General features: G+C 39.9%; 1 protein-coding gene across 1 annotated transcript in view; it reads left to right on the forward strand.

Moving 5' to 3' along the window:
* The window catches only part of kcnk9 (potassium channel, subfamily K, member 9), a 35038-nt gene extending 14882 nt beyond the window's left edge, over positions 1-20156 (forward strand). The window contains exon 2 of the mRNA XM_063899807.1: positions 19273-20156. Coding sequence (XP_063755877.1) covers positions 19273-20156 — 884 coding nt within the window. The remainder of the gene's footprint in view (positions 1-19272) is intronic.
* The last annotated feature ends 6008 nt before the right edge of the window (positions 20157-26164 follow it).

Here is a 26164-nt window from a genome sequence, read left to right on the forward strand (position 1 = left end):
ATCCGGGTTAGGGGGGGCTTGAAAATATTTAGAATTACCCAAGGGGGGCCTGAATGAAAACGTTTGGGAACCACTGTGGACTTTTTCATTCAACATCACCTTACTTCCTCCTTTGCTCCCTAATTCATCATACCAAAAGATAACAACCTGAGCCAACTGAGATGTAGAATAGAGATTTACTACCTCCATTTAATCAGCTGATGACATTTGAAGCCTGTCTTTGAACTTCACACCTGAACCTAACGTATATTTAGCAGTGGGGATCAAGTGGCCACAGAAGTTCCACCATTCCCGTCGCGTCATCGCTTGGCTTCTGCCGTCGTGCTTGATCCCCTCCGGCCGCCCCGAGCTGTGAGTCAGCGTCACGCAGAACCCAGCTGCCAAACGGCCGGGTGTTCCTCCATGCAGCTCAGGCACAAAACGGATTTTCGTTTCATCCTATTGTTATGCTCATGCTTTGTGTTCCAGGAGTCACACATTCTGCTCATTTCCCGCTCTCTGACACGCTGCACGCATACACACCGTAATGCTCGGGGGGTATTTTATGTAATTTGTCAGTGGGTACAGTAAGAGTGCATATGACCAGTACTACTCCATCACAACCACCTGCTGTTAGCTCCCCCCTGCTGGACGCTGACAATCATCTTCCCTCTGTAGCTGTGCACCGTAATGCACTCCCACACGGCCTTATCACATCCACTTTATCCCATCTCTAGAAAGAGTGGGAGTGTGTGGTCTCCTGTATGAGTTATTGCCGCGGAACAGCAGCATGAAATGAGCGTCGGCGGCTTGTGCACAGTGTGTGGTCCACTGTCGTTTTTTTTACACACGAGTAGTGTCTCTGATACTAAATGCGTTACCCTCGGAGGGTGGGAGACAGTGCAGTGTGATAGCACAGTGATAGTAAAATGACATAGGGGGAATACAACAAATAAGACAGCGGGATGATGGCGGTAATTGTCACAGCCTATCCTTCACACTGCACGGCATTGCTCCGACTGCAGGTTGACATAGTGTGTTCCTAATTGTCTGATTATTATTTCAGGAAGAATAAAGGAACGTGGTGTGCAGTCGAGTTGTTATCGTGAAACCTGACACGCAACATGTGCTTTTTGGGACTGCTCAGCCGCATGAGTGCTGCAGGTGTTCGGTTTGTGCAAAGTAATCATGATAGATATATATCATGATTTACATAAATACAATTAGTTTCAAGTCATTGCATGGCTAATATAAATGCTGATATGATGCAGAATTAATTGCCATGAAAAGAGCAGGAAGTATTTAGATCCTTTACTTTTTAAAAGCCGGATTTCAAGTTGTTGTTTAAGGTGCAGCTCACTTCAAACTGTTACTAATGATTATTTTCAGGAGTATTTTCTCCATTAACTGATCAATATCTTTGTAAAAAAACAAAACACTTAAGGTGTAGTTTTAAACCATGTGCATAGAGAACCCTAAGAGGCATGTGAGGACAAAAATGTTGTTGTCCTGTCTAACATTATGTTCATTTTCAGGGTCATATTTGTATTTAGTGTCTCTCCTGGGACATGTCTCCATGCTTTAATGTTCAGAAAGCTCTTTATTTTTCTCATACTGCCTGTGCTGCAGCACCTCTTTTCATCCTCTGTCAGAAACCAGAGCCCAGTCTGCTCTGGTTGGCTCTGATCACGTTAAATGTCTTTAAAAGTCAATAGAAGTGTGAGTGTAACATAGTGATGTCACTGTGAGCGTTCGGGCTCACACCTACGTTCCCAATGATGGAAGGACCACTCGGGTCTTTGAAACCAAATGAAATCTTTGTTCCGGAACAGTACTTTAACAACGGTACTGGCGGTTGGTGGCTCTCGTCCTGCGTGCGAGGGGAAACAGTCCTCACTCAGGCCCCCCGTCTACTGCCAAGAGCAGAACCAGGATACGACCATGATTTTAATCAGTCCCTCATTACCTGATTCTGATCAGCTGTCTGGCCTCCGGCTGAGCCACTCCTACCACTCCAGCAGCCGGCACCCTAACCACACCCCGCTGCCACTTTATTCAGGAAGTTAACAAAGGAGGTGTTTAAGGCAGGAAGGGGACTGTAGGGAACACGGGGATTTTAGCCTTTGTAGACCATTTACGCACTACAGGAAACTAGGGCTTCTTTAAGCAAGAGCCTGGAGTAAAACGTGTTAACAAAAATGGTCATTTGTAAAATAACGTGAGCTATAAGTGCATTTAGTCCTCTGAAATTAAGTTGAGTGACATGATAAGAAAGAAACTGAAGTTTGAACTATAACAATGAAATTAAAAAGTTGTACTTCAGAACTTAATAATAATAATAGTAATAATAATAATAATACTAATAATAGTAATAATAATAATAATAATAATAATAGTAATAATAATAATAGTAATATTAAATAAGAGTAATAATAATAATAATAGTAATAATAATAAAAATAATAGTAATAATAATAATAATAATAATAGTAATAATAATAATAATAATAATAATAGTAATAATAAAAATAATAATAATAATAATAATAATAATAGTAATAATAGTAATAATAATAATAATAATAATAATAATAATAATAAAAGTAATAATAATCCATTTTATTTATAGAGCACTTTTCTTAAAACTCAAAGACACTATACAGATGTAAAATTCCTCAAAACATCACACTTAAAAAAATATGTAAAACACGACATTAAATTACAGATTAAAAGCAGTTTTGAAAATGTGAGTTTTGATTTGTGATTTAAACATGGTGAGACCGGGGCAGTCACAGATGTGTTTGGGGAGTGAGTTGACTAAATGTACAGTTGCATTCAATCTCTGATCAAAATTGAGTGGTAAAGGAGAGCCGGTCTGATGTATTTGTCCATCTTCAGCCTTGAGAGGCCAAACCAGCAGAGACGTGGAGACTGGAGGCGGCCGTTAGTGGCTGCTGCTCGGCTGCTGTGGGTCAACACAATCACACAGCAGCTGCTGGGACTAACAGCGCCTGTCTGAGTCTTGCAAAAAAGGAAATACCCAAGACGTCAGTTTAGAGATGGCCTTCTGACTGCAGCAAAACATATCCCTGTTACGAATGTGTTGGCAGAGCGGCAGCAGGGCACGCCAGGCCAAGTGGTGTCAGTTTCTCCGGGGAGGGGATTTTAGCGAGGACAGCACGAGGGCCTGTTGCTAGGCAGCACTGGATGGCTTTATTTCCCTATGCTGGGCAATGAGCTTCATTAGGGGAGGCCTAACTGGGGATATAGAGTGACACCTGGGACAGCTCAGGAGCCGGCGTCAGGATGTGGCTGCGACCTGACTTTAAATGTCTGAAGAAACTGTAATGGCTCAGGAGGGTTGAGCTGCTGTACTGTAATGCGTTTAGTGTAAACCTCTACAGAGATTTAACTGACATTTTATAGGAAGTGCAAGAAGATTATGCTTTGAGGTTAATGACAGTTATCAACACAGAGCTGATGTAGTTGAAGTGCTCCCATGGTCCTCTATAGAGCATACAGTTAATGTTGCCTAAAGCTAATTTAGAGGGGGTTTGTATCTCTATCAACAGAACTGGAGGGGAAAACACCATCCTCTGGTAGAGCAATTTTTATTGTTTTAATTTGTGTTTTTATTCATTCCGTTTTTTACTGTACCATAAAGAAAGAAAGAAAAACAATTTAGGTAGTCTTAGACAATTGATCACTGAAATTATTTTTCTCACTTGGCTCCTGGGCTCAAACAACAAGTGAATTTTACTATCTTCTGGATCTAGTTTCCCAATTATTCAGACAGCAATTGAATGCAGCTACACTATTCCTACCTTACAATGTTAACAATAATTCTCCTATCCGCTTCATGAAAGTCAGACCCGTAGTTGGTTTTCATAATCTTACTGGAAGACAAGACGAAAGACAGGAGGAGAAAAGAGTAACTCAACATTTCGTAACAAGATCATAAACAATGCAATGCTTACTTTTTTACCTTCCATATCTTCGACATGTCTTGGCCATGTTGGATGGAAACTATCTTTTTTTTCAAGGCAGCAATAATCAATATTTATTACCACTTGAATATGAGAGGTCATCAGCAAATTATCAGCTGACTCTGCAGATCCCTCGGCTACACATTTAGCATTTTAGCATCTATCAGCTCATTGAAATCATGATCTAAAACTCCGCTGTGTGCGATGTCAAGCACAAATCAGCAGAAGGAAACGGTTAGCGACTAGCGATTGAATATAGTGAAGCATTTAGCTGCTTAAGAGACTGATATTTCCATTTGTAGTTGGTGGAGATAAGACAATATTAGTAGACATGTTACCTCTTCCCTAGAATGATACTAATAATGTGCCGATCAGAGTTCAATGAATGCAAGTTGATAAGTGTTGCAGTGACTAACCCCAAATTGAGTTTCAGTCAGTTAAAAGAGGTACACAGAGGGAAACTCACTCTTCAACGATGAAGCTGAAATCCATACGGCTCTGGCCCATAATTGTCATTTAAGAAGCAGTAAGCCCGCACTAATTACTGGCCTTTACATTATTGACAGTCCATTGATGATTTCCTTCTCTGTTTGTCCATGAAATAGCTTTAGAGTTGACGGCTGTTTCCAGAATTAGCTTTGGCTTTCAATCCCTCTTCTCGGTCGTAATCTGGCTTTTTAATTTCCTTTAAGAAGCCAAACACTGGAGATTATAATCACTGCCAGGGAGGTTATGTATTCAGTGAGGTTGTTGGTTTGTCTGCTTGTAATTAGCATTGCAGAAAAACGACATGCACGATCGTCACGTAATTTGGTGGAAAGGTGGAGCATGGTCAGAGGAAGACACCTTTACATTTTAACGTGGATCCAAATTGCGCTGCCAGACACACACAATATTTTTCTCTTCATACCTGCACTCTCCTATTGCCCTTGTAGTTACCAAAAGGTGGCAAAAAATGACATAAAACACAGTTGCAATAAATGGAATTGATGCTTTAAGGCTCCCATTTGACAACTTCTTCTTTTTATACAAAAGGAAACATTATGAGTTCTTGATTGCCCCTTACATACCACCCCATGTCTTTCAAAAACTGCATCTCTCATAGGGTCAATAAAGGTTCCCCTCATGAATTCACCAAGCAAAACAACAATGCCTTTTTTACCGTGAAACTCGCCCGCTGTGATAGTCGCGTGATCGCTGAAGCGTGCTCCTGACAGCCTTACTTCATATATCTAAGTCCTCTAATAATGTTTATCAGTAAAGCAGCGTTCAGTCTTAGATCCCTGGAATGGACCGAGGACATCACAAACCGTCTTCAGAGGAGAGACTTCAGAGTCGGCTCACAGCGTGCATTTAAAAGAAAAGAGAAGATGATCGTAACATCCTTTCAAATTAAATACGTAAATTATGATTTGCCTTGAAGGTTGCAGAAAACATGAGTCACCTTTGTTAATACCCATCTCCCCTGCGGTGTTTTATCACTGAAATTGCTCCCAGACCGCTTTGCACGGGGAGCTGAAGTGAAAAACCGAAGATTGGAGAGGGGTGCCACAATGACTATCAGATAAGGTGTTCGGTGACTCATTGTTGATTAGTAGTTTTCAGATGATAGCCGGGCCTCTGGGTCCCCTTTGTGAAGGTATGTGTGTGAGACTGAATTCATATGAGAGGGTTAGCAAAGACCGCTGGATTGAATCTGAATAGGCAGAATAACTATGATTTTTCGTTCCTATTTATTTGTCATACCTCGTCACCATTGTCAAACAAACTCTGATACTCATTTACAGAAGGAGAACTATCTCCCTGATGGAGGATGAAATATACATATATCATATTTGAAACCCATTTGTTCGATCATCCTGAACTAACCTCTCCTGATCTTGCAGCATGTGTTCATTAAAGGGCTTGTCTGGGTTTTATGAAGTGGGGTTGCATGAGTATACATAGTCAGTGTGTATGAAGGTTGGCTCATCCACTGATTAGAGAAGGAGGCAGGAGTACAGGCACTGAGGCTCAATAATATACTGCAGTGGACAGGGGCAGCAGCCGTTCCAGTCAAAACAAAATCAATATCAGTTATGGAAAGTAAAAGCCATCTTTTGATATTTTCATAGACAGGAAAGTAAAGCTCTCTTGAAAGCCTCCAGAAGTTCCTGGCCTACCATTGCTTCAAACAGTTTTTGTATGACCTTGTAAAAGATTATGTTTAGCTTCAAATTAGTCTCTCTCCTGGGACATGTCTCCATGCTTTAATGTTCAAAAAGCTCTTTATTTTTCTCATACTGCTTGTGCTGCAGCACCTCTTTTCACCCTCTGTCTGAAACCAGAGACTGCTCTGATTGGTTAGCACTATTGTGATTGATCAACCGCTTACAGGTGTCCTGCCCTTAGCTTATCGCGTACAATATGTGGGAGCGCTAGCCACAGAAGTGGGAACTTTTGGGACTTTAGACTTTGCAGACCATTTACATGCACTAAAACCAACATAACACACTACAGGAAATAGAAAAGGCATGATAGGGCCCCTTTAAAACACCAAAGTACTAATACACAAACTGACTGCACGAGGCAGCATTAGACCTGCTGTCTGGTACATGTTCTGCGAGGTAAAATCCAAGCTTTTTACAGTGGAGTTTAGTGGCTTTAAAGAGAGCCAGCTTCCCTTTGGAGACAACCCCGCTTTAAACTGGCTGTGCTAAACCTTTTTGTATATTTGAAGTAGCATTTACCACAGCTATAAGTAATATAAGGGCGGATACATTTGTCAAGACACTTGTCGAACGGTCGGCCTCAGCGACAGCTTGGCTGACTCATTATCAGCAGCAGTGAGAACAACAAAGGGAGGAACCATAAATAATTCATCCAGAAGCTGCAAACATTGACTGGAATGCGTTACTAGCAGAAAACTTGGATGTTGTTTCTGTTTTTCCTACGTTATTGATGATCCTTTCACGGTACTACAACACAAAGACATGGAGTATTAGCAGCAGAGTGTGTAGCCTGGGAAGTCTGTTGCTCTGATGGTAACCAGTGTGAGCAGGCGTAATGTCAAGGTCAGATCGGTCAGTCGGACACTTTGACCTGGACCAGATGCTATTGGCTAAAAGAGGTTACATGATGCATTAAATGTCATCGACTGCTGAGAGAATCAGCGTTTTTATCTTCTGAAGCAACTACAGCGTTGGTGTTGTCAACAGGACAGTCAAACAAACAATACAGTATTTATTTCCAGCGATGGTTTCAATGTCTCCTGATCAAATAGATATAATACTCATCATTTTACTAGCACACTGAAAGAACATGGATTAGAAAGTCATTTATGGGTTGTGTTTCTGGTGTTTGATGTAAAGTAGTATAGAGTAATAAGTCCTGCTCCTTTTAATTTGAGCAAACCATAGATAACAAGGCTGATCTCACTCGGATATCTTGGTGGGTTACTGCAGAGAAAAGGTACATTTTGCTCTAGGATGAAGCGTGGCAGAAGTAAAATGCCTAAAAACAATGAATAATTGAGCGTAAGCCAGCACGTATCTCAAGTAACAGTAATTTCCCCTCTGAGTTCAGCCCTCAACTTTGTGCGTCTGCTGCACTTTAAATCTTTTAATGGTCTTTTTCTTCGGACAGTATGCTGCATTCATCCTTCGCTAATTGAGAAAGACTGAGAGTCTACAGACATGCAAGCGGCTCTGTGAGAAAGATGTGCCCAGACACAGTGGTGCTCTAAGCTGCTAAGTGTTTTCCATGATCCCAGTCTTATTTGTTGCATGTTTGCATGCAACAAAGCAGTAAACAGTTCATTTTACTCCAAATGTAGGTATGCACTTACCAAAATTACCATCTTAGAGTATAAATCTCAAACGGACAGAAAAAAAGCAATCTGGTGAGTTCATGACCATCTGATGAATGTAAAGGGAAGAGGAACACGTAAAGTGCAGGTTATTGGAAAGCAGGATGGTTTGAGCACTCTCCTGTTCATCAAGATTATACTTTGTGCTAAAAAAGTATCCTAGTTTAAAAAGGCTTTGTAGAAAATGAGCAAAACGCAATCGTAAAATCGTAATCGCTTTTCATTTATGTACATGTATATGGGAACTGCTGAGGCTCCAAGTTAAACTCCGTAAATCTAGCATGCTAAATGTGTTGACGATGACGGCATTTCCACAACTGAAGGCACAAAACCTTTTTTCACCATTTGTTGCTTTAAATACAAAATAAGGATCGAATTCCAGCATTTTCCTTTTCTCTATTTATATGAATGTGTTGCTAAATAAATCTGAAAGCAATGAACTTTAATCTTGAAAAACATAGATTGGGTTCCATTGTAACTCCAAACCCTGCTTACCCATGATGCCACTTGTTACTTCAGCACACTGCACACTGCTGTCTGTGGCTGTTTCGTCTGAGTCTCTCATCCCCGCTCCTTCTTTTATACTTTCTCATTACCATACTTGGCGATGGCATCTCTTGCCTTGAGCGTTGTGTGTGTCCCATATCTCAGTGACGTGTGTCTGTTGGCTTCTGTTCTTCGTAGCCGTGGGGGGTTGTTTGTTTCGCTTCCCGCTGAATCCTGCACTGCTGCTCGCATTCATCAGGGAGCACACTCATGAGAAGAGCCTTTTTCGCACAAAAAAGAAGAGTGAAACCATTCATGGCACGTATTTAAATGCATCCCCCCCTATGCAAGTGTCATTGGGAGAATTACAGTCAGGATAGACAGGATAAACAGGAGATGGATTACATACCTAGCATGCTTTGGCTGCACCTCAAGATTTAAGGAATCTCAAATTCTCTGAGAAGCTGTCTTCCTCAAGCAGTATTGAGGATTACCAGACTGTAGCTCAGACTCCCATTGTGTACTGTCTACCTCGTCTCTCCAGAGCAAACAGACCACTGTGGGAGTACACATTTGAGGCTGTTCTGTCCTTCTTTTGAATTGACTCTGCAAGGGTACACTCAAGTTTCCTAATCCAGCTGATTTCACATTTTTGCTTGGCACACAAACAACACAATGACCCTTACCATACTGAAGTCATTCCAGATTCTTTTACCCCTTTAATTGCTTGTGCACACAGTCTTATAGTCGCCTGCCTTTGCGGTGACCTTGAGAACTTCCCTAACTTCACTCCCTCGCAAGAAAAATGTAAATAAGGATGCAAGCGATGTGAGCTTTTGATGTAGTGGTTTGGCAGTGGCTTATAAATTCCTCCGAATTCATTCTGTCCTAATATGCACATGGGGTCTGTTTTTGTTTGCCTTGCAGACCTAAACTGCCTCACTCAGGTCACTTCAGGAATACCAAGACGTTTCTAACCTTGGGAATTATCGTTATATTTATTGGCATCTACTTCTATACTCCATATGGCATTGTCGCTGTGCGTGAAAAATAAACTTAAGACATTAAAACAAATCATTTCTTGAGCCCAAAAGCCATGAGAGGCAAGTGAGAAATTACTCATTTGCTCATCAATTTCCTGTGTCTGATCCAAATGGTTTCCCCTCCTATTTTATGATTTAGAAACAGGTGAAACACAATGAGGATAACCTTTAGGACGACTGGAAAAAGAGCATTTTCTTCCCCCCGGTGAAACAAAAAGGTTGTCTTACTTTTTGTTTTGTTGTTGTTGTACTTTACGTTTTGAATACTAAAAGCATTTAGTTTTATTCCCTAGTAGTTTTAGTTTATTCAAGCATTCTTAAAACAAGGTATATACGTTAACCTTATCGGAAAGTGCTTTTAGTTTTATCATTTTGAAGCGGTGAACTTCAGCCTCTAGTGGAGGAAATTAGTATTACAACAACAACAACAACAACAACAACAACAACAACAACACGTTCTTCATGTTCAAAGAGCATGAAAAAACGGCAAATGCTTTGTTTCACCTTTTGTTTATGGAACTACCACAAAATGGAAATCAATTTAGAACAGAATCCTATTTTTGTTGTTTTGTTTTTACTACTTTTTTACACATTTGTAAAATAGTTTCAGTCATATTGTGTTAAATAGGTTAATGATTGAGAGCATCAAGGCAACCCCTTATTTCAAAAACATGTTGGATGTTAACCTATATTTGAATTAGCATTTTATACATTTTCACATCATTAGTTATGTGATCCAGCACTGAGGAACATTTATGCTCTGTCTGGGGTATATACAAGTATCGAACAAAACCCTTAGATCTTTCTAAGCTGCTGCCATGCTTACTTGATAATTAAGGAACTCTTCTCCCCTTTGCCTACGTGGATTTTATGTTTTCCATTTTTCCCTCAGCAATAGAGTTAGATGACTTGCAGCTGAACGTCTGTAACCATTATGGAACCATAACAAAGTGGAGTTGTCAGCAATGTTTTAAAAAGCACAGATAGCAAAAGGTTGCCTATTTGTAGTAGGTTACCATGGTGTTCCCACATCCCAGACAAATTAAGCTCTTGTTTGTGACGTAGTGGAGACTCAGGCTGGGATCTGAACAAGGTGTTCCCACCTCTGAGCTCCCTGCTCCTCCTGACCTTCATTAAAAAGCCGTGGCCTGTGAGCAATTAATGCCACTGGGGCACCAGAGGTAATACGAGGCCGATTAGCCTGCGGATCAAACAAGCAAAAGGCGCCGGTTTAAGCAACTGCTCGACACTTGTAGAGAAACTACTAATGAGGGTCTACCTGCATAGTGTAATGAATAATGCATGAGAGTAATGAAAACTGAGGGGAGGTATACTCGACTGTATTCTCCGACAAAATGATTTGTTCAGAGGATCAAATGTTATACACCTATTTTTCTGTTTTAATTAGAGTGAATATTGTATGCTGTATGAGTAATGCATGCCCTTAATCCAGGGAAAACAGATCGTCTTATTTCAGGTATGAGCTGTGTGCATTTGAAAAGGTTTTATTGGTTTTGAGTGTAGTTGTCATGCAGAATATAAAACTGACATTTAAAAAAAACACATCTAATAAAGAATACAATTTAAACTCATGTTCAACCCTCTGCCTGCCATTTGTAATAAGAACAGGAGAGTAAACTAAGAACATGAAAGCTGCTTATATGGGGCCCTGTTATGCTTTTGTCCCTTCCCTCTAGTGTGTTTTACAGGTTTGAGTGCATGTAAATGGCCTGCAGAGGCTAAAATCCCTGTTTAACACCTCCATTGGACTGCTTTGTTTGGTTCTGTAACATAATAACATCACTAGGTAACATGTGCTCTTCCATTTGCTAACGCTCCAACACATTGTATGTGATAGGCTAAGGGGCGGGACATCTCTAAGCGGTTGACCAATCACAACAGAGCCGGCCAGCTAACCAATCAGAGCAGACTGGGTTCTGGTTTCAGACAGAGGGTGAAAAGAGGTGCTGCAGCACAGGCAGTATGAGACACATAAAGAGCTTTTTGAACATTAAAGCATGGAGACATGTCCCAGGAGAGACATGAACCTGAAAATGAGCAGAATATGTCCTTTTTTAAAGGCGATAAAATCCGATTGTATCATAGGAAATGGGATCCTACATGAATAAGTAATTATCTGCCAAGTGATTTTGGTTATTTGACATGAGAAAAATTGATTGATGTTCACCAATCAGGATGAAGCAACATTTAAATCAAAATTACATGAGCTTGCATTGTGTGCTAGAAAGAAATTCTAAATGACTGCCAAGTATGTTTTACTTTGAGTGTTAGTCATGATCATTATTAATATTATATAATAGTTGTTCATGTGTTGCTAGAATGCAGTTGCTTTGAGATTAACTGTTGAGTCACTCGGATGAGAGGCTGCTTCATCTCCGCGTCTGAACTCAAAGTGTAGGCTGCTGGTTAATTCATTAATCCATTACATGACCGCGAGATGTTCCTTTTGCTTGTGCAGGAAAAATCTTATATGTATGATTTAATAAACCAATGATATCCTAATTTGATTTGGGTTGCCAGCTGTGTCAATTTAGAGTTTGAGCAGCAATGACTCACGCTCTCGCAGACCTATGGAGCTCGCGCTGTGGGTGTGGGCAGACGTTCAAAATAAGTCATAGTAAAGTAGATTGGAGCCAAACAAAGGTTGAGTCATGCAGTTTATGGTGAAAGCTGCCATGGTATATTCATAAATGTGTCAAACATTAGAGGCACTTTGGATATGACCGTGGTGAGCCACCGTCGCTTGCGATACATTTATTCAATTAGAGATTGAATTTAGTGATAGCTGGGAAAAGAGACAGCGGGTTATCTGTTTGTGTCGGTGGGTTTGATGTTGCTATATTCAGAATCATGTAGAGTTGATTCAGTCTAATACTTAACTCTTCAGTTATGTTCAGTGGGGTAAAGCAACTAAGTAGATTTATTCAAGTTATGTTCTTGTGCTTCACTTGACTATTTACATTTGTATGCTACTCCACTTAAATACAGAGGTAAATGGTGTACTTTTACTCCACTACATTATTTAACACCTTTAGTTGCTAGGCAGATTAGGATTAATGATGGTAAATATAACCAACCCTTAAATCAGACCTTCTACTTTTACTCAAGTACAAGATCTGAGTACTTCTACTTTTACTCAAGTACAAGACCTGAGTACTTCTACCTTTACTCAAGTACAAGATCTGAGTACTTCTACTTTACTCAAGTACAAGACCTGAGTACTTCTACTTTACTCAAGTACAAGATCTGAGTACTTCTACTTTACTCAAGTACAAGATCTGAGTACTTCTACTTTACTCAAGTACAAGATCTGAGTACTTCTACTTTACTCAAGTACAAGATCTGAGTACTTCTACTTTACTCAAGTACAAGATCTGAGTACTTCTACTTTACTCAAGTACAAGATCTGAGTACTTCTACTTTTACTCAAGTACAAGATCTGAGTACTTCTACTTTTACTCAAGTACAAGATCTGAGTACTTCTACTTTACTCAAGTACAAGATCTGAGTACTTCTACTTTTACTCAAGTACAAGATCTGAGTACTTCTACTTTTACTCAAGTACAAGATCTGAGTACTTCTACTTTACTCAAGAACAAGATCTGAGTACTTCTACTTTTACTCAAGTACAAGATCTGAGTACTTCTACTTTTACTCAAGTACAAGATCTGAGTACTTCTACTTTTACTCAAGTACAATATCTGAGTACTTCTACCTTTACTCAAGTACAAGATCTGAGTACTTCTACCTTTACTTAAGAACAAGATCTGAGTACTTCTACTTTTACTCAAGTACAAGATCTGAGTACTTCTACTTTTACTCAAGAACAAGATCTGAGTACTTCTACTTTACTCAAGTACAAAACCTGAGTACTTCTACTTTTACTCAAGTACAAGATCTGAGTACTTCTTCCACCTCTGGTTATGGTCATTATATTTGAAGCATTTTTAGACACTACATATGTTCATTGTCCTCAGAAGATAGATCCAGAATGAGTGGTATTTACCTCCTGACTTTTAGGTTCCTCTTGTCATATTTGGACAACCTTTGGATGGATACCCACAACATGAAACATATATTTATGGCTCTCAGAAGATAATTCATTTGCATTTAAATGTGTTTATTTTGCAGTAGCTTTTTTCCAGTGTGCCTCAACACTTGGTTCCATGGAAGCAAGTTCATTGGTGGATGGGAAAGGTCTAAAACTATCAAAACTCCAGCAGCAGAACAGTATATAAAACCAGCTAGTGTTACTGGAGTTATGACGTCCATACCACAAGGTTTGCAGGAGCGTGAAGCAACATGTTAGAGCCAAGAAAATGACTTTTTATTTTTAGAAAGAGCTAGATACATTTCAACAGATAGATATAAAGAAGAGGAGCATATTAGGAGAGTAATCACTATCTGAAGAGAGAGGTTTTTGAGAAAAGGATCGAAATGACTTATCCACCACTGAGTAAACCCACAGGAGAAGATTGAATGGAGTTCTCCTGCCTCGGAGTGACATCAGGGCTAGGTTTGGTTCATTTGCAAATCATAGTATAGTCATTAAACTAAATGAGGGGATCCAGGTAGATATGTGGGTGCCTCTTCAGTGGCATATTTATGTGAGTATTAGCAGCTTGCACGACAAAGGTGAAGTAACATGAGCCGTTTATTGGGTAGGTTAAGACAAATGAGAACATTACGTGGCCCCATCATCATTTGGTCGTAGTCCTTGTACCTTTAATGTTTTTTTGCACAATCATCTTCCTTTTTAGATTTCCTTTTGTCACAATTGCAGTTGATTGGATACCTTGCTTTATGATCTGGGAAGGTTGACATTCTCACTGGCCTCTGAGGGACTTTGTGATGAGGCTAGTCAAGCGTTATTATGCTAACGAGCTAAACTAAGATGACATCACTTCCTGTTGTAGGAAAAGATTGTGACCTGGAAGTGTGTTGAGCAACAGTTTTCACCTCTTCCTACTCTCAATGACTCTAAAAATATTTTTCACGAGGCACCTTGCAGACGCGTTATCACACATCCCACTCTGGTTTGTTCAAACATTTAGAGAGTGACTCAACAGATGTTCAGCGATACAGGAATGCTCTGAAAGAGAAACTGCTGAACTGAACAACTGAGCTGGAAGGTAGACAATTAAATTAGGACGTTTGTATTTTCTTTAACTCATTTCTTTAGCAGATTTGGTTTAATTCCACCTTTGAATTCCAGTCTTATGGAGCTTTAAATATATACTACAGGCTGCTGTTGTTATATAATGTATTTCATTTCATATAAAACATCTATTTAAGGGTGTTTTTATTGTATACCATCCTCATTAAATAATAAATTAAGCTGCAGAAAGACCAGAGGGATTTTTATACAAGAACAAGCTGTTGAGGAGAAACTTCCCTAATAACTCTTGTGTTTTTCCCCTCATCAGACTTATGATCTCAATTATTACGAAACCCTTTTCTCTTGCGGACACACTTTGTGCTTCTGGCTGATAAGACTCATGTGTTTTTGCAAACAAATCTTGTCTGCTACAGCTGGCAGGAGGATTAAAAAATATGTCTTATGCTTCAGAAAGCCTGCACAAATGCCCAGAACACGACCCTCCAATTTTCCAAAATGTCTTATTATGTAATTTGAGTGACCGGGTCTTTCTTGTTGCTTTTATCTTTCATTACAGAGCGTGATTGTCTTTCCGCCGCACTACACACTGCGCTGAACACACACCTTCACCTGTGCACACATGAGCACAAAAGCACCTGTGCATGGCAGTATGGCAGAACAAATTTGTCTGTTCCCAAGACAACAGCAGATAATAGAGTCATTATGACAGGACAAACAGATTACACAGAGCGGCGTTGCAGCAGAGAGACACATCTCCTCAACGACATCAAAGAAATACTTGAAGAGACTGGAAATTATTCCATTAAATGCTTTTTAAAACTTGCGCAGCAGAGTATTTTCTAACAGTCCCCGGACAGAAAAGAACAAAACAAGCTCATGAACTTTCATTAATTCATTAGACTGTTATTTGATAGCAATATGCCACAGACTACAGCTCAAGCAAGGTAATATCCGCTCTGTACGTCTGCAGGTCATGTCACTGAGCCCCTGTAAATCCCTTTAATCATCCTGTATTGCTTTGGAAAATGTAAGGACACTAATGAATGATGGAGCTGAAGCTAAAACAGGACAGCTCGAGTGGCAATTGTGACTTATAAATCTGATCTCAATTGTTTTCTTTCTGTGTTTAGGACTAAAGAACAGTTTTTAAAAGTGGATTTTTGACTCGTCAATGCTCCTTCATATCATTTGGGAAAAAAACCTGATAAGAAATATATAGATTCTTCTATGTTTGCCAGGATAACTTTTCTGTTGTGTTTGTTGCTGCAATACTAATTCCCACCCCAAGGGGCTGGAGTGCACAACTAACACAGGTTTTCATGAGTACTGTAAGCTATTAAATAACATTTCTAGCTGTAGAAAGACACGACACTTAATGTAACACAACTTGCTTAAACATAACGTACGTACCTACCTTGTGTTTGAAAGTGTTTGAAATAGCTGGAAAAAAAAGATGCTGTTATTTAGAACGATTGCTCTTCAGCCTCTTGTGGCCGAAGTGGGTATTGACAAAAAAGATAGAATCAGGTGAACAGAGAATATTTCCACCTGTTTCTAGAAAGTACATTGTGTTATGTACATCGCACACCACGACCGTCCATCAGAGTGGTTCAGATTGGTACCAAAATGCGCTTGAGTGTGGAAAAATACAAGGAAGTGGATATCTGTGTTTTTCTTACCTTCAGCCGGGGGGATGAAGACCTCTTTAGGGATGTAGAGCTTGTCTTCTGCTGTTCGGGCCCAGTCCTTTATCCCTCCAAATTCGGAAGGTTGTCTGGAAGCCACTAAGAAACTCTAGTAAAAATGTAAGATTTCTTTCTTCCATCCATTCTGGGAAACCTGTATTTGCAGTACTGTTGTATTCCATTACTTCTTTAATGGACTGATTTCATGCCTTTGTGTGTCAGCATTGTGTCTCACTGATGGAGACTTTAATCACAGAGAGGAAACACATTTGGATGAGTCTTAGAAAGCCTTTTATTTTTGCACTTGCCCCTCTAGGCTTCCGTAGTTTTGACATTATTGTGGAAGCATTGTATCATAATGAGTTGATTTCATGATTTTCTTTGTTCCTTTTATCGAACGATTTCATGACTTTTGGTTTTTACCATTGTAATCCTAAAGATCCAGACCCTCATCTGTCCAGTTTTAAACTTTAGGGAAGATGGAAAATGTACAAAGAGCATGGCCACCCTGCAGAAGGTGCCAGTTGAGTTGATACCAAACACACTTCAGTCTGATTGCAGTGAGTTGGTACACTGTCTCAGAGTGTAAACCATAAGGCTGAAAGACAATCTTCAGAGGAGTCTCGTGATAATCTGTATGCACAGCTGAGTCGATGCACAAAATCAAATGAAAGTTGTCACTCCTCCACAGCTGCCACTGTAATTCATTATGTCCTGATTATTGTAGGAGAGCAGATTTGGGCAATAAGAATCAATATCAATTAATTTGCTAATTTTGAGCAAGAAGATTGAGGGCTTGAAAACAAATCTGTCCCCAGATGTAATTAGGAATGACTAACACTTGTTGGATCCCTCAAGCATGTTTTGGTGCATCCTGTTCATGATGTTCACCAAAATTGATTCTGATTCAGCGTCAGGGTGTGGAGGACTTTGATTATTTTTTTTCCCGTGCATGAATAAGATTAAACCCCGTGGAAACGCTGCTGCAATTTCCATGAATTGCTCATATCTGCTATTACTGCATCACACCTGATCTCCTTTAATATCCTATCCGTGCACTTTGAGGCAGCAATGCAGATTTGTGTCTCTGATGTTTTAGACTGTTTATGGAAGTCTGTGGGAATAATTTGCACGTACTTTCTTATTGTTCCACACATTCTTTCAGCTCATCTGCAGTCGGCACACGGCAGCGGCACAGTGCACTGACCTGCAGCTGATCCTTCGGCTTTCTGCACAGACCTCATTTCCCAAGGCCGCACCAGTGTTTCTGCATGTTTTACTGCATTTAAATACACTTTACTTTTGTGCGTACCTTTTCCCACAGCCGGTGTTCTGGATTAAATCGTGGAACCTCATGGGTTACCGTTTATTTCAGCGCACTATACGACTGAAACTTGTATGAAATTATGTAGAAAGTCCATCACACTGGTTGTTTTTTGTCAGGAAAACATGGAACATTTTCACAAATATTACTTTCAACCATATCTCATGGTGTTGATCAGATGATAGAGTTGGCTCTGCTGCCAAAATCTGACCTATGGAGGTAGATTCCTAGGAATACATGGTCATGCAAACCCTTTTTTTTATGGTAAGTAGTTAAGATATTTCCGCCTAGTCATTATTTCTAAGGTCCAGAATAATCTCTACGTTAAGCATCATTATTCCCACAGTTGCTTTTTGATCAAGTTTATTTTAAATTGTTCAACCAGGAGACTGCTTTTTATTTACCCTGTTTAACAAAAGGTTCTGTTGTCTTATTTCAATTGAAGTTAACTCACATATACAATTTTGTAATTGTTGTAGAAACATGTGATTTTCCTAAGCCTAAGCGAGTGGTTTTGATTCAATTTACAAACCTTACCAAAAGGTTTAACCAACCACAATTTATCTGGTGCCCAACTTTACCACCTGATCATGGCAAGTAAAAGTGCTTTGACATGGTTGCTGTTACGCAAGGTGCCGCACAACGTGATGCAAATGTTGGGAAGAATGAACACCTTGGCAGGAAACTGAATTATTAGACAGTTTATTATTATTATTAAATATCGAGTAAAGCTTTAAATGTCATTAATATCTATATTTAACAGTCGGTTCATGACAAGTAGCAATGCATTTAACTCCTGACAGCTTTACAATTTAAAGGAAAGGATTTAGGATCAAACTGAATAAATATGGAAAAGGTTGAAGTCTATTCAATATTAAACATGCATATTTATTACAGCATTTTGTTTTGTTTCCACTGATAGATCCTCAGGCTGATGAGACACATTTGACATGAGAAGTCTTCTGTTTATTTGTGCAAATATGATCGCTAGAGCCTAGGCATTTAAAAAAATGAACATGCTGGAGTGGGTGGAGAGCCATATGGGAATACACAGAATCAATATTTCAGTGCAAAACACAGAACCTGCTCAGGACAGATCTAAAATAAATAGATAAATACAAAATGCCATACAGTACACCACCAACTACTCCATCTCTGTTTGGAAGGCAGTGGTTGATGCACATGCCAGCAGATGGTGGGTGTTTGTTGGCCATGATTTTGGTGTTTGCTACTCACAGTTATATGCTGATGTAGAAGAAGAAGAATCAATATGACACTCTTTATTCATCCCTGCATATTCAAGAGCTCCATTCATACTGCAATCTCCTGCTAAACACATCAAATCATTTATATAGCACTGCAAAAAATAAAGTGCATGAATCCTATTGTTAGCCCCCGCAGGTTGATTTCTGTTGCTGTGTGTGAGTCAGCAGTATGGGGTCTAAAGATAAAGTTTAATTAAGCTAAAAGCTTCATTGGCTTCCCCCATGGCTCCTCTCCAATCCCTCCTCCAGACTCACCGGAAACTTCTGACTAATTGGACGCCCCACCCGCCATAATCTTTGAGCCCAAATAAGATTAATGAGCGGACACATTTCTATGCGAGCACCTATTCAATACCCCTTTTGGCAGCGCTCTCGGTCTCTTAGGGAGATTTCTTGCTTGGTCATGTTTGTAAACAAAAGCTGATCCGGGGCTTTCTGATTCTTAACCTCGGTCGCTTCACGAGCACTTTGGCCGAATCTTCTCCACATCACTAATTTGTGATTCCTCTCTTTTCAGGCTACGGGCATGCAGCGCCGGGGACCGATGCCGGGAAGGCCTTCTGCATGTTTTACGCCGTCCTGGGAATCCCTTTGACTCTTGTAATGTTCCAAAGTCTGGGCGAGAGGATGAACACTTTTGTCAAGTACCTCCTGAAACGCATCAAGAAGTGCTGCGGGATGAGCATCACCGACGTGTCCATGGAGAACATGGTGACCGTCGGGTTCTTCTCCTGCATCGGCACGCTGTGCATCGGCGCCGTCGCCTTCTCCCATTACGAGGAGTGGAGCTTCTTCCAGTCTTATTATTACTGCTTCATCACATTAACAACTATTGGCTTTGGGGACTTTGTGGCCCTTCAAAAGAACCGGGCGCTCCAGAAGAAGCCCCTGTACGTGGCCTTTAGCTTCATGTATATCCTGGTGGGCCTGACGGTCATCGGGGCCTTCCTCAACCTGGTCGTCCTGCGCTTCCTGACGATGAACAGCGAGGACGAGCGACGGGACGCCGAGGAGCGCGCCTCGCTAGCTGGCAACAGGAACAGCATGATCATCCACATCCAGGACGAAACGCTGCAGAGGGGCCGGCGGCGGCGCGAACCGTACCGACAGGAAGTGACTGATTTGCAGTCGGTGTGCTCCTGTATGCACTACCACTCGCATGACTTCGGCAGCTCTGGGGGAGGGATGGGAGGCCTGGGCTGTGCCTTCTCCCATCAGAACTCGTTCAGCTCACAGCTGAACCCCAATCAGTACTTTCACTCGGTTTCCTACAAGATCGAGGAGATCTCGCCCAGCACCTTGAAAAACAGCTTCTACCCGTCGCCCATCAGCTCGGTGTCTCCGGGCCTCCACAGCTTCACAGACAATCACCAGCTGATGAAGAGAAGGAAATCCATTTAAAGGCCTGCACTGAGAAAACTGAAACGTCGGCTTTATTAAATGTGTCATGTCAACACATTTCATGTAACTGTCGTAGGTTAGCTGAAAGCAATCATGTTAAGTTGAACCTAATATTTTTGATCTAAACCTAATATTTTTGCTTTGAATGAACCTAATACAGTCGTGTGAAATCTGTTCAGTTTTTACATTTAATTAAAGTCAACGTTTCAGTTTTTTCAGTGTAACACACGGGACAAGTTAATTGTTTTATACACAAGGTCAAACATTTCCAATGCTGCTCCTTACCAAATCTTATTTCAGCACTTATTTCCCTCTTTGGTTTGTGTGTAATATAAAACGTATTGTTGGGAACAGATGAAGAACACTGTGCAGGACAGCGAGGACAAACCGGGGATGCAAAGCATGAAGCATGGATGTCTATTTTTTCAAGAAGACTGCTCCATTTACAGACACTACAAAAAGACGTCCTTATTTAAGATTTACAGTACAGAATTGTTATATTAACTTTGGTTACATGCCAAATGATGCACACTTGGGGAAATGCTATTTTTCAAAAAGGGAGTACGCTCGTTTCACCTTAACTTGAAGAAACTTTTATCGTTACTATTCCATTGCCTCACTGCAGACAGAGATTTTAAAATGACTTAAAGCATCAGGTATTGTTTTCTATAAGCAATCATTTATTCCAATGGTTTTTTCGCCACACATCAAACCAAAATATTGTTGCCAATATAGCATGTGCATTAGATGTCATTTACCGAGTGTACCATGGTTTTGTGACATTCTTTAGTCTACTTATAGAACAGTCGTACGGAGGTGTCTGATCGTCTCGGACTCAAAGGATCATGCTGCTGTTATTAATATTTCACCCACACACGTTTTAATTTCACCTAAGGCCTTTTGCATCATGAGAATTAACTGTTGGACCATGTGACGCTTTTAAAACCTATTATGGGGTTTGCATCATTGATTGATTCCTTATTTTCTTCCATTGCCATTCATGCTCAATATCACTTCTATTAGGCGCACTCTTCTGTGCATTGAGACCAATATTCATTCAAATTCATTCAAATTCAGGTTTAGTATTTGCACTGGAGAACTTAGCTCGGCTATCTGTTTTACAACAGTGGCAAAAACCGAAAGCAAGATTGATTCGGCTTTGATTTATTTGCAATAAACCAATCAAAATGATGTGAAAATAGCATATTTATGATGCCAATTCCTCTCAAATTGTGCTTCTCTGTGTCTGCCTGCACGACACCAAGCAAACAGCATTTAAAATGTTAGTTTTTCTGGTTGGTGTTTCTATATTGAAAGTCATTTTGAATTATATAAATCCCCTGGCACTTAATATGCTTATTATAACTGAGAGTGCCCTCACCATCAGTCCCCAGTTACGATTACATATTCTTTAAACACTGGACACCTACAATTCCCATGATGCAACTCAATGGTGTCTAATTTTTAAAAATCCTACACCTCAAATTTGTAAGGCTTTTATTCAATCCAATGCCCAAGCTGAAATCTTTTCTGAATTTGCTGCACACATTATATGATTATGAGACCTCTCCGCACAAACTAGGTGGCCAGGTGGCTCCACACCCACCTTTGTTTGGGTGCAAAAGTTCTTTTGAGAAGCATTAAGGGACATATTTTAAAAACCGATGAGTCAGGATGAGCAAAGTGAATTTATGGGTTCTTGGAAAATGATCAAGTGACTCAAATTAATGAAGTGAAGTGTAAAAGGATCAGAAGGTGGACTTTTCATTTAACTTTTAGCTACCAAAGTGCAATTAAACGACTCTGGCTGAATTTATAAGCAGTTTTAATCAAAAGGACATGCATGATTATGCCCCTATAGTCCTTCAGAGAACGCAATGCATGGCTGTAGCAGCTGACCCTGGATCTGCTGAGGAACCGGTCTCAGATCTAACAGAGATCTGGGTTCAGGACTGCTCACAGAGACGGAAAAGCATGCAGATCTAAACTGACAACTCTTGTGGTTTGGATGCACTTTGGAGCCATTAGGGAAACACGGCCTTGATAAACGCATCAACACGGAAACGAGCAGTGAGTTAATGTGAGTGGACAGCTGAGCATCAAAGGAGAGCTTAATAACTTCAGTATGATCCTTTTGTTTTCTGTAAATTATCAGAAGAAGGAGCGGGGGAAAGGGACAATTTGTTTATGAAAGATCTGTGCATGAACTTTGTATGATGAATGGGGAAAGAGCTTCATATTCACTTTTAAAAACGGCAAAAAGTCCTAAGAATGATTCACAATACAAGCTGTTTCTTAAAAGGATACACCTGAATTAAATGCTCATTCAAACAGTCTTTACACTAATATTAGTCCTCAGGTTTGAATGAATCACCTTTAATTTGGGTTTTTCTCATATAACACAATCACTGAAATGCAAGCGCATCGGCCAAATAATAAACACTGTACATATCGAGTCCTCGTTCCCATGCGAGTGGTAAGGGTTGGAATTGTTCAGAGAAATGAGATGCATCATCTCACTGAGCCCCGTGTTGCATCTGATGCCGATACACCAGGAGTCACTTTGCATTATAGGCATCATTTCGACAGGGTTGGAAAATATTTGGGCGATCCAGGATATTTATATTAATAACAGGCCTGTTTTAAAGCCCAATGCTCCTCTCTCTGTCACATATAATGCCAGCTGTCAAAAGACAACATATTAACTGTCACTGAGCTCCTAAGGATTCAAACGCTACACATTATTTTATAAAGGCCTTTTAAAACGTATATTTAAATTGTTTATGGAGCAGCTTTTTTTAAGTTATTCATGCAGGGCTGGAAGCTATTTTATTCCCTTTTTAGCAATTTCTATCCTTCAAAATCACTGGAAACCCACATTTCTGGACCATGACTTTCAGTATTCTTTGCAGCCTTGTGTTTAGTAGGCTTTCTGTTCATTTCCTGGGTAGCTGAGCATGAGTCGCAAGGTGAATGCCACTCTGTTTGGGCGAATGGTAAAAAGCCATGGATCCCGTTCAGTCGTGACGAACATAACCAGGCATGGAGTCCGCGAGATAAGCCCTCAAAGCATTGTTTCATTCTTGGAACTATACCGTCTTATCTAAGTATCCTATGTACAATATGTTTATAGCAACCTTTGGAATAAAAAGGCCTTTTCATGGCTGAGATGCATATGTATTTTTACACATTAGCATACGTGCCTTGAAGAAACAGTGGTCAGTGTTTCTGTTGGAGTGGGCACATTCAAGTATGGTGGGTCTGTTTGTGCTTTAGCGAAACCGATTTTGAGAAGTCTGGAGCGCAGACACGGCTAATGTATAGACAGATATCCGTCCTGACAAACAAGTCCATATGAGATGAAAACTACATCTGATCTTTAACCTACCTTCAGTAACCACAAACCCAACCAGCGCCAAAACAGACTGAATCACTACCTTCATTTTGAAAGATATAACAATCCTATAATAAGAAATACATCCAATCTCGTAGCAACTTGGGTCTTCTTTCCAACTTCTGGTCCTGATTCTTATCACTTTTAACACAATTGTAGTCAAAAAGGTAGTTAATGAGATTGAGGAATGTCACATCATTGCTTAAAATGTATTCAGATGGAGCAATACACATAAGCAGGTGGATGAGTCGACTGGTTTAAAGGCAATGCTTTTGATATTCTCTCAACAAGTACTCAGACAAGGCCTATTCAGCCAACGCTTGATTCATGTCCAAAGCAATTAAAACCTGATCCATGATGTAAGTGAACATGTGCACACTGTAGTGTTATGAGTTAATTTTGCACATCAAATCTGGGACTCTGAAAGACTAAAGAGAGAAAAATAAATCAAGTTCTCTATTTTCTGAAATCCCCAACTGTTTCACAGATTCATTTTTTGAAAAGGAATTGAGACAGATACTCCTGGCACGGCCGTGTTTTTCTCCACCTGTTCTAAATTCATAAACACAGGAGATTAAACCATTTTGATCAGAGTTAAAAAGTGGTAGTGTTTTTTCTCCCTTATTCTAATGGCTTCTGTAAAATGTGTATTGATCCATCTGTCTTCTCAACAAATACACTTCTATTCTCCTGCTTCAGCAGCACTTGCATACACTTCTGTTTCAGGATGTTTCTTCAACTGTCTACCTGTTTTTAAATCTGCATTATTATAATTGTTGGCCACTTGGGGGCAGCAGAGCACGCTGAAAACTCGCATAAACATATTATAAAGTTTATATTTATATTCTATTAAGACTCGGATCTGCAGACCAGATGAATGTAAGCTCAGTACCACCCTCCGTTTAGCTCTGTCTCTACCATTTCATGAAGCAAAACACATCTGAATATTTACTTGACTGGTGGTGTTAATTAGCTAGAGGCTTTATCGTATCCCCATTAAACTGGTTTACATAATCAGTTTTATCTACTCCTTTCTCATCACTTTTTTCACAGTTTTGCTCACGAGTGTTAATGACCCTAACCCTTAATCAATGTAATTAAAACCATTGAGAATTACGGCCTAAAGTGCAAAAAGAAAACCCAAGTTGGAATTATCCTGTAGTCTTTTCCAATACTGATAGGGTTAAACAAACGTCTACCTATAAAAACAGTCACTGACGTCGATCAGTGTCGTCTACCTTCCATTTACTTTCACTTTTCCAACTTTTCCAAGCAACACTTTGGGGAATGTATCAGCCATAATAGATCATTTTGCTCCGAGAGGAAGCAGCAAAACAAACTCATTTGTTTTTTCATGAGCTGCAAGTCAGATTGTTTGTCATAGCCTTCCGACACGCTCGCATATTACTCAGATTTGTGTGCCATCATGCCACATGTCATATTGATGGTCCCTCGATTGAATGTTACTCTATAACACAGATGGCACAGAGATACAGCCACGCGCCACATCCCTCGCCAACATTTTTTTTTTAGTGTTTCCCTTCCTCGAGGCATCAAACGACCACAATGGATTCTGCGTTTCATACGTAGCTGTGCTTGGCTTCCAGGCGTCTTTTACTGCATGTGGCAGTATGTGCGGGGCCATTTCTCTGTCAACAGTGCCATATTTTTTTCCGACAGGGACAAATAGACACAAATTGCACTACTATCTGTGTTATACAATAAAATAGAAAGGCTATGTTCCATAACTTCTCTTTGTGAAATATCCTTTGCAATAGGTTCTTCTGTAGGTCTGATGAACAAATAATACCATGTACCATATTCCTAACAGGAGATTATTATATCCCATCTCGTTGGCATCCACGTTGAACCGAACGACGTCTTCTGTCACAATTTTGAACCTGATGTCTGTACAGTACACTCCAGTGTGGGACCCCTCTCTTTTCGCCACAGGGAGAAGAGATTGTCGAGAGTGAAATGAACATTTTACATAACATTTGTATGTTTTCCTTTTTCTGTATATTTTTTTTTTGGTGCGTGTGTGTGCATGATTTGGTGTGGATGACTCACTGGGTAACACAGCCTGAGTGAAGCCATAACACACTTGAATAAAAATGATGAGCCTCCTTCTGAAACTCCTTGTCTTCCTCCAATATGTCCGACTGCTCGACTCTAAAAATGTATTCATATATGAGTTTTTCTTTTTGCTAAAAGCTTATACCTGGAGTTAAAGCATTAAATATTCATGAAGCTGAAAAAGAAGTAATGATTTCTAAATGTTCCCTCGTCAATATTCAAGATACATTTACAATTTTAAGAATTCATGTGGTTCCCTTTGGGTATGTTTTTCTTACAAATCTAATATTTTAAAGCTAAGGTTGAGAGATGTGTGGCCTTCCAAAAGAAATCCAGTGAAGAAGCCTGACCTCCAATAAAATCTGCTCTAAAGATACTAAAAGACTCTGTTACTTAGAGTCAATAGTGTTAAATATTCAGACTTTCGGACAAGGATCAGATAAAAGTAGAGAAATCTTAGCTGCAAGTGAAAAAGGAGATAATCACTAAGCCTCTGTTTTTCCTATTACACTTACATAAGCCTCAGTGTTAAGGAAAG

Source organism: Eleginops maclovinus, chromosome 13 (genome assembly GCF_036324505.1).
Source record: "Eleginops maclovinus isolate JMC-PN-2008 ecotype Puerto Natales chromosome 13, JC_Emac_rtc_rv5, whole genome shotgun sequence".
NCBI lineage: Eukaryota > Metazoa > Chordata > Actinopteri > Perciformes > Eleginopidae > Eleginops > Eleginops maclovinus.